Source organism: Drosophila biarmipes, chromosome 3R, assembly GCF_025231255.1.
Source record: "Drosophila biarmipes strain raj3 chromosome 3R, RU_DBia_V1.1, whole genome shotgun sequence".
Taxonomy (NCBI): Eukaryota; Metazoa; Arthropoda; class Insecta; order Diptera; family Drosophilidae; genus Drosophila; species Drosophila biarmipes.
In genome coordinates this window covers 18552480-18562371 of record NC_066616.1, presented here as the reverse complement: position 1 = coordinate 18562371, position 9892 = coordinate 18552480, and the positions used below count along the sequence as shown (strand labels likewise).

Below are 9892 nucleotides of genomic sequence, written 5' to 3'. Positions count from 1 at the left end.
AATTTCTTCTTATAATAAGTTTATTTTGCAAACACTTGTGGCAAGCAACTTTGTTTGTTCGTCGTCGGTTTCTGGCTTAATCTACGAGCCGTTTGTGCGAATGTGGAAACTTTGACAAATATTTGCGAAACTTTCGCGAATGGCTCGGCGTTCTGCGCTCTGCGTTCTCGGCCCGCAAGACCCCGATCTATTTGCATTATGCATATGAATTTATTAGCATCAATTCGCAGCCATATTTACATTGACATTAATATCCCATTGAAAGTATTGGCGAACGGATTGAACATTGCGATTCGAATGCGAATTTGAATGTGAATAGGAAAAGGAAAACCGCAGCACACAAATTTTCCGGCTGCTCGACTGGAACACATTTTAAAGACAAACCGGAGGAGGTGTACACTTCAGTAAGGCTCTGTGGGGTGTAGGTTTATTTTTCTAAACACCATTTTTATAAATACACCATAACACATTTCTTTAGATATATTTAATCAATTTAACTGACTGGCGATTCGAGAAATGCTTTATTTGTTTTCTGGCTTAAAAATAAGGATTTATCTCTTCTTATTTTTTAAAATTCCTAGAATTTTAATTTCAGAATCTAACAAAAAACATCAGCTTAGTACAAATACAAATACATTTAATATTTTTACAACGGAGAATATAGAACATATTTGCATTTGACATTATAATAATTTTTGGCGAGGTCAGTTTCTATTATATTATTATTTACTATTAATTTATAGTGTTTTCTAGGTAAAAATAAATTCCCTTGTTAACAAACTTAAAGTCTGTCAAAAACTTCTTTAAAACCTCCGTACGCTTTTAGTGTTAAATCTATTTTCCCAAAATCTCCCCAGAAAAGCATTTTTTATTTAAAAAGTAAACCATAAAAGAGTGTTGTACAGAGCAGATACATTTCGTGAGAGTTTCCAATAGCGGAAAATCTGAAATATGCCTTAGCCATTAGTGCGGCGAAACCGACTCAATGCGAGATGTGCAGCGCTTGGCGTGCAACTGGCAACTGGCGGGCCCTCCGCGGAGCGCTTTTCGCCACTCCGTTGAGTGAGTAGTTGGCCGATAGGAAAATCAGCCCTCCTCCATGATGAATTTCCCGCGGCGAGCGCATTTTCCCAGCTCGCGAATGATGAACGAGAGGCGCCCACCCCGGGAAAGCGGAGAGCGCCGGAGCGCTCAAACAAGTTCGAAGGCTGAGCGGCGACTGAAAATGAATTCATCGCACCGCACGGCATCGCACGGCATCGCACAGCAGAGGGTTCATTCGAGCGGGCCAGTTTGAGCGCTCTCCGGCTCTCTGTTTTGGCTGGCGGGCGCACTTCCACTCGGTTTTCGGCCGAGTTGAGTGGCTGAGTGGTTTGCGGGCCGAGTGGTTCGGCGGAGCAAAGTCAAAACACTGGCAACTGCGATTTGGTGGCACATTCGTTCGATGGCAACGGTTTGGATAACAGGCGCGCGCTTTGTTTTATTATCCACATTATCAGCGGCATTATTGTTATTATTGGCCCTCAGCGCTTTTACCGCTCGCCCACGCGTCGTCCGCCCGTAAATGCCGCGCGGAAAAGTCGCTTTCCACTAAATTGGCTTTCCCGATTCGAGGAAATTCGTCACCAGCCACATTCGCGCCCGTTCGGTCAGCACTTGGGCTAATAATCGTTCAAATCGTTAAAATCATAAAAATAATAATAATAATCGCAATAACAATAATAATAGTAATAATCGTAACGCTTACGAGCCTTTGATAGTGCCAAGGCAAAGCGCAAAACAAGTATTCAAATTCAAATTCGAATTCAATTAACAGCAAAGTGCAATTGGCCAAAACAAAACCAAACCAAAACGCAACCAAGTATACGAAAACACTTGTGAAACCCAAAAAACAATAGTGGAAAAATATTTAAAATTATTTATGCCAGTTAATGTTCAATAAACACTAGTGCTTAAATTAAACTAAAGGCCTCGAGTGGAAAGTGCAATAAATAAAATTAACTTTTCAAAAATAATTACCAAACAAAATCAAATCAGTTTTGAGAAAAATATTTTAGAAATATTAAAAAAAATAATCAAATTGGTTCAGAAAAATTTTCAAAATTAAAAGACATATTCAAACCAAAATTAAAAAACAAAGACTTGAAGTATAACACATATTTACAAGTTATAAATAGATTTTGGAAAATCTTAACAAGAGTTTAAAAGTCTTACGAAGAGTTAAAAAATATTTAAAAATTCAGAGGAAGGCCAATGAACAGCAGAGACAGCTGAGGAGTGACTTGAAAAATCCGCCAAAAATCTGAGCTGCCCGGACGCAAATCCCTGTGAAATCGGTCAGGCCCCCAACGACTGTCAGCCCGTCTCGGACGGAGCACCGCCAAGATTCTCACCGCCAGCAGCGCAATGAACTCGTACTTTGAGCAGGCCTCCGGCTTCTATGGCCATCCGCACCAGGCCACCGGCATGGCGATGGGCAGCGGCGGCCACCACGATCAGACGGCCAGTGCAGCGGCGGCGGCCTACCGGGGATTCCCCCTCTCGCTGGGCATGAGTCCCTATGCCAACCACCATCTGCAGCGCACCACCCAGGACTCGCCCTACGACGCCAGCATCACGGCGGCCTGCAACAAGATCTACGGCGACGGGGCCGGGGCCTACAAGCAGGATTGCCTCAACATCAAGGCGGATGCGGTGAATGGCTACAAGGATATCTGGAACACGGGCTCGAATGGTGGCGGAGGAGGTGGTGGCGGCGGCGGCGGAGGGGGCGGAGCGGGCGGCGCCGGGGGCGCGGGCAACGCCAACGGCGGCAACACAGCCAATGCCAATGGACAGAACAATCCGGCGGGCGGCATGCCCGTTCGACCCTCCGCCTGCACCCCAGACTCCCGAGTGGGCGGCTACTTGGACACGTCGGGCGGCAGTCCCGTCAGCCATCGCGGCGGCAGTGCCGGCGGCAATGTCAGCGTCAGCGGCGGTGGCAACAACAACGCCGGGGGCGTACAGAGCGGCGTGGGCGTGGCCGGAGCGGGCACCGCCTGGAACGCCAACTGCACCATCTCGGGCGCCGCCGCCGCCCAAACGGCGGCCGCCAGCAGTTTACACCAGGCCAGCAATCACACATTCTACCCCTGGATGGCTATCGCAGGTGAGTGTCCTGAAGATCCGACCAAAAGTGAGTGTCCACTGCAGCACAAGTCCACTTAAAGTCCCCCCAGGAACCCCCATCCCAATAAGCCACTAAAGAGCAGCCGAAGCTTTGTTGTTTTCCCAGTTGTTATCAGGCTCAACAGATTGCAGGCCGGACGGCCAAAGTCATCCTGTGACTAATGGCCGTCTCTGCTGCGATTAACAGACAAAGTCAACATGTAATGGCAAAGTAATGAAGAGCCCAAATCGATCGTAGGGAAAACAGATAATCGCCAGCACATTAATCTAGCCAGGGAAAATAAATAGAGCCTGAGAAAAACAGACCTTGTTAGGGAAATATGCACAGCCTATTGGTTTTCAAGGCGTAGGTAATATCTTTTTATAGAGAAAATGCTTTGAAGTAGATATTTTAAAAATATAAAACTAAAAATAGATTTAAAATTTAAAGTGTTCAAAATCCATACCATGCTAGCATACTTATACCTTAATTTATTAAGTGCTAATAAGATTTCAACGAGCAATAATAGACATACCTATACCACAATTTATTTGGCATGAAACATAAAAACAGGTTTTAAAATAAATTAGAATTAAAAGCTTCAAGTTAAGAGGGAAAATTCCAGATTGGCAGACCAAAATAAACTTCATAAACCCATGCAATAGTAGTTCTCAAAAATTCCTTTTGGCTAAATGACTTTGAATGAACTGCAAATTGTTTTCCACTTACTCTATTTAAGACCCCCTCTTTTTGGGCTGCCAATCTGGGGATAGTTTATTCGCTGGCCGGCCCTTTGAGCGATTTAATCACTTTAAGCAAGATCAGAGCCATAAATAAGAAAAAACAAGCAGGGAAACCCGCTCGGAACCCACGATTCCACCTGCTCCTCCGCTTCTGCGACACCTTGCGCTCCGGCTGCCTCATAATTTTCAACACTTTGTTTACTAATTTTTGTCACCTTTGCTTTTAATGATGCTCGGCGGTAATTGTTGCAGCGCCGGCAGCCCAAGTGAGCTGCAATTTGTGCAACAAGAGAGCGGCAACGAGCAGCATGAAGTTGAATTATGGCATGCGGCCGAAGGAGCTGCAAAATAGCAACAGAAAGGGCAGGAAATAGCAGAGGGCAGCCGCGGGAGGCGGCGTTCGGCGGAAGGGGCAGCAATCCTTTCAGGACACACACTGCGCGCAGAAGTCGCGCTTATTACGGTTAACTACGCCATTATGTAATTACGTTCAGCACCGCGGCGCCCCGCCCCGGCTTTCCACGGCTCTAAGCCACCAGCCGAGCGAGGCGAACGGCTTGCCTCCGAGATTGCCGTTTGGACCAAGAACAATGCCGAGAGTAGGTCAGCCGAAGGAGGTCTAGGTGCTCGAAGATCGAGCATAAATTGCACTCAAGTTGGCACTGAGAAAAATGACGAAGGCATGGGTCTTATTTCAAACAATAGCAGGGAATATAATAGTAAATTTCCTGTTTTTTTATGAATTTTATTTTCACCTTTTGATCAATACTTATAAAAATGTTTGTTTTTTAATAATCAAAAAATCTTTTACAATATCCAAAGTCTTTTGCTTTTCCTCTGTGACTAAATTTACATTCATCAATAACTCTTAAAATATTTAAAATAATTTCCTTCAATTTTTTCTATGTGTAAAGCGAAAAGCTCGTGAAAATACCCTTCAAAAATCAATCAAATTTCACTTAAAGCCAACGCGCAGAGCTGGTTAAAAAACAATTAAAGTTGAACTAAATTCGAGAGCCCTGCTACAGGTTTTCCCCTCCAATCGATCGGTCGATCGGTTCTGCAAGATGATCAGCGTAATGAAATTTATGCGCTGCGCCAGCCCAGTTTGAAGTGTCGGTGATGAATTGGCCAGGCCAAAAAATAAAAAAAACATGGCCAAAAACCCTGCATACAGGGTGTCCCGTATAACACTTTCGGTACAGCCCAGACAATCTCTCACAGTTATAACATCCCAGGTGGAACATTTCCCCTAAGAAATTCTAATGCATTTTTCTTACCTGAAGAAGGTCCCGCCGGATTACCTAAGTTCAGGTAATCAAATTTTCAAATTGTTTCTTATAAGAAAACGTAGCCCCTAGACACTTACGATATTCGAACCATGTTGAATTTGGTGAACTTGTAACCTGGGAACTTGTGATTAGCTGATGGCATCTACAAGATTTCAAATACAAATACATATTTTATTCATGTCTTATCTGCATCTGGCTGAACTTAAATCCGCTTGATTGCCATTTGTCAGCTGCTATCGCTGATTCGACTTACCCCAAACATATAATGCGAATATAATTTAATTTAAGCGATTTGCTCTGAGCGAACTGATCAGATCGCTGGATCGCTAGAGAAAATCAAGTCATAAATAAATCGGCGCACACTTCCAGCGATCATCGATCATTTGCCGCTGATCCGCGGCCCGAAATGCAAACCGAATTCAATTTTATCGTATCTAAACATGGCTTCACATTTGAAAAACCCACATCCCAGATTTCTGGCCTTTGGAGATCCGAGCTTGGAGTTGGCAGTTGGCGTTGCTGTGTGTGGTTCTTGGGCCCGTTGTGCGGTGTGTGTTGTATGTGCGAACACGGCGCGCGGCGGGCGAGGAGCATTAAATCATTGTCCTGAAGGCTTTTAAGTCATTATCGATAAATTTCAACATAAATTCGTAAATTTGCTTTATTTGCCCGGGCCGGTGTGTGAGGTTCACGTCGGCGAAGTGGTTTATGGCTGAGTTCTGCCGTCCGGCTGTCCCAAATTTGTCGGCCGCCTAATTTCGACCAGGGCAAAAAATAACTCACAAGTGATTTCATTTCACACACATTTTTGAACAATACAAAATATGAATTAAACTTTTTTTAATTATTTTTATCTATATCTATTTTCTTATAACCAGAAGCAATTGTTCAATTATAAGTAAAAACTTTTTTCATCGCCCCAAAAGTGCAGTTTAAATCTAAAGATATGTCTAAAATATTATTATTCCACTGACTAACACAAAATATGGGTTTTCAGATATCATATTTCATAAAAATAATTGGCTAGGCACACTGCAAATGCTCTCCAGCACTCCTCATTTTTCTCTGTGTAAATGTAGTGCACCCTGAAAGATAGATTTTGTTGCGGCTTGTTATTTTTTTGTTCCACAATGACCTTGAGAATAGCAGGCTGGTCGGGCAATTGACACGTATCGGGCAATCATAATTCATATTTGCCGCATTTGGCGAGCTAAGAACTCTCACGCTGTGACGTAATGATCGGGATGCCCTGTATCCTGGCCAGAGGCCTCACCTACCTGCAATTGTAGCGAACACGTAGAGTCGGGGAGGGCACGTCATCCCCTGGCAAGGTTAATGGGCTACGGCATTCCAAGACTCTGCAGTTCAAATGTCGGGCAACAGTGGCCACTGCAACGTGCAATTAATTGCCAGAGGAAGTGCGTCGATGATGCCGCTGATTATGTAAATGGCGAAGTGCAAGCGAACGCACACACAGGAAAGCCTTTCAACGCGCGCTTTTAATCATTTTTCTCCCGAGCAGCGGAGGGCAGAATGCAAAATCTGAAAGTCAGAAACAAATCAAAGCGCCTCTGAGCTTCGCAATTTCTGTGGCGGATGCTAGGGATGTGCCCCGCGCGAGTCGCCCTTGCCGGGCACCGCTTCTTTTTTCGGGGATTGGTTTTCGGGTTCTGGGGCAGCTTCTTGCATTTTTTTAATGTATTTTTAAATAAGGAATTTAATAAGCACCTTGGCGGTCCTCAAGTCGTTGGACTCGGGCTGCGACTGCGGCGGCCGGTCGAGGAGGCCAAAGTTGCAAGACGTCGACGTCGCCAACGACGACAACACAAAGTGGCCCAGACACATGGCCCAACAACCACAGCCAGAACAGAAATAACAACGGCGAGGAGCTGCAGGGCGAGGAGCAATTTTGGCTTTCCTCTCGTATTTTTCGAGGGCCGCGTAGTTGCAATGGGCTGAAGCTAAAAATTCGGGATTAAAAAATACAATTTTTGAAAATTCGGTTGAAAAAGAAAGTATAACATTTTACAATCCTAAAAAATTGGAAAACTAATTACATTTAAATAGTAGCACGAAACTAAAAGTGTACGATCCTTACATCAATGTTAGAACATTGAAAAGTATTACAAAAAAGTATGGTTCAGTTTCTCCCTAAAAATATATCATTCCTTCACGCTTCTTCAAAAACTGTAAGAAAATATGTAATTTAATAATTTCTAAAAATATTTATAATGTATTTTTTAATCTTTCCAAAATATTAATAAAATATGCCCATTATAATTTCTGAAATAATCAATTTTTTATGATAACGCGTAAGAATATAATTTGAAATTCCTCATTTGCCTTATACCCAAATATTACAAATCATAGAAATAAATTTATTATAATTTGACCTATTAAATTAAATCAAAGTACATAATTCAATATCATATTTCAATTGTTCAGCTCAATAACAAAACCTGGGTGGCGCTAAGCTGTAAACAATTACTATATTTTAAAGCCTCAATTCCGAACAGACTAATGACCATTCGCCATTCATAGTTCTCCCCTAAGTGCCCCCAATAAAGGTGATTAGGTGTTGTATTTTCCATACTTAATAACCATAATATACGATCGCCGATAAGAAATAGTTATAATAGTATATGTGCACTGCGCCCCTCTTCCGCATTGTGACATTGGCAGTGCGGCGTTATCGATCATCTCTTTAACATACAAATGCCATGTGAACAAGCAGTTATTACTCATAATGCCACATTTGTGGGCCCACTGTGCGGACGTCTTCGCTTGGCAGTTGCAAAATCATGTTTTAAGGTGTTTTTGATACCTAATAAAAACAACAACACGGCCCGGCCGAGAGGCCCAAAAGAGACGGGTAGAGTGCGGCCATGCCAAAAGGGACAAGGGTCGTGAATACACCGGGATATGCAGTATAAACGAGGGAGTATGGGAACACAGAGCAGACGTTAGTGGCCAAAACACAGGAACAGCTCCTCCCCACAGCACACAGGCCCCTTAACCCTTTGGTGGCTACGTCACAGCCACATCGCCACTTGGAAGACGCCAACATCGCTGGCCGGCGTGTTTATTATAAAACAACAAATCATTCATTATAACCACTTGTGTGTCTGTATGGGAAAGTGGCGTAAACACGAAAAGAAATCCATATAGGGGCACACACACAACCCCATGTTGTTTCCGATAATATGCATATTTGCGTATTATTTTGATTTTAATAATGATTTATTTATTATTAATAATTCATTGGAGGTGGCCTCTTGCCGGGATTTCGTATATGCCGGGATCGGACGGCCTGATTGCGATCTGATCCCCGAGTCCAAGTTCTCCGAGTGCAAAAGCCCCTCTCTAGACCGCCACATCTATCCCCGGCTCGTTTGAATATCGCTTGTCTTCGGGTTGTGTAACAGAAGTTGGGCTACCAGCAAACAAACAGGCCGCAGCGTAGGAAACGCATATTATAATGAGCTTCAATTAAGATAGAAATCTCGAAGACTAAAAAGACAAAGATTAATGGGTTCACAATTGTCCAGTCGAGTGGCTTCAGGTGGTTCTGCCAATAGAACTGCACAGAGAGATATTTGTGTTAAGCCATCATTTCAGTAATTCTAACTAAGTATATCTCTTGTTCTGAGGCCTCCAAAATAAATAGCCAAAAATTAAAATATACTCATAGTTTATTCTAAAAAGCCAATCTTAAATACCCCAATATTTCTTTCACTGTAGACACATGTTAATGCCACATGCTCACAAGCCCGAAGATCATTAGGCATGAATATTTCTTTCGCGTCTCCACGCCTTTCAAAATTTTAAACAATTCTTTTGGCATATGAATGAAGAGTTCAACAGAGTTGTTCCATGTTTCGTTAGGAAAACCCCCATCTCTCAAACAAGTTTGCACTGCCCACTCTCTGACGCAAAATTAGGGCATTTCGTATTCGTCGATACCCTCTCCCAAGAGCCTGTTTGGCCAGCTCCCCATGATTTACGAGATCTCTGGCCTGACCAAAATGTGGGTAACTGTTATAGCAGCTCGGAATATATATTTTTTCGACGTTGGGTCATCGATTTGTTCGCCGCATTCTCCAAACATTTGCCTGTACACTGTAATTTATTGATTACTATTTTGATTTATCTGAGCGAGAACTCTGGTCAGAACTTTAAGGATCCTTCGCCTCCTCCTTGGGGAGGGCGACCACATTAATGTCAATTTAATGTTTCCTTAATGACCTCGTCTGGCTGCAACTTCGCCTCGGCTCAGTTGTTATCAGTTTGCTGGTCAAAACTGGGAAAGTGTTTATGCTAAATAGCTAACGAGTTTTCCACTCGAAAGTGAATCTCTCCGGCACTCAAGTTGCATTCCGTCGACTTGATGGTCTGCTCAAAGTTCCGTATGCCACATGCTCTCGGCGTCTATTTATTTGGGTCGGCAATTAAGATTTATATCAGCCCCTTTGATGGGGCAATAAAAGGCCAAAGACGCCGCAAGCTGCAGCCGGAAAATGCTCTCGTTCTCAGCCCAGAGATTTTCCAACTGCCCCCTTCTCTCGCAGCTAATCCTGCCACAAAAACGAAGCGTGCGCCGCCTTAAAGAGTCATAAAAATCATTTCCCCCCGCGGAAAAGGTGTGAAAAATCACAAGGGGGCCAGGGGTTGGGTTTTCCAAGGGGCAAGACCGCAAACTAAATGTT

General features: G+C 43.4%; 1 protein-coding gene across 4 annotated transcripts in view; it reads left to right on the top strand.

The window, feature by feature from the left end:
* Positions 1–1365: 1365 nt before the first annotated feature.
* The window catches only part of LOC108024361 (homeotic protein ultrabithorax), a 79034-nt gene continuing 70507 nt past the window's right edge, over positions 1366–9892 (top strand). The window contains exon 1 of one of the 4 annotated variants that reach the window (XM_017094299.3): positions 1366–3151. In XM_017094299.3, the coding sequence (XP_016949788.1) occupies positions 2407–3151 (745 nt within the window). In that variant the 5' untranslated portion in view covers positions 1366–2406. Of the gene's footprint in view, positions 3179–9892 lie in introns of all 4 variants that reach the window. The other 3 variants (XM_017094290.3, XM_017094268.3, XM_017094276.3) reach the window with 3 other exon arrangements.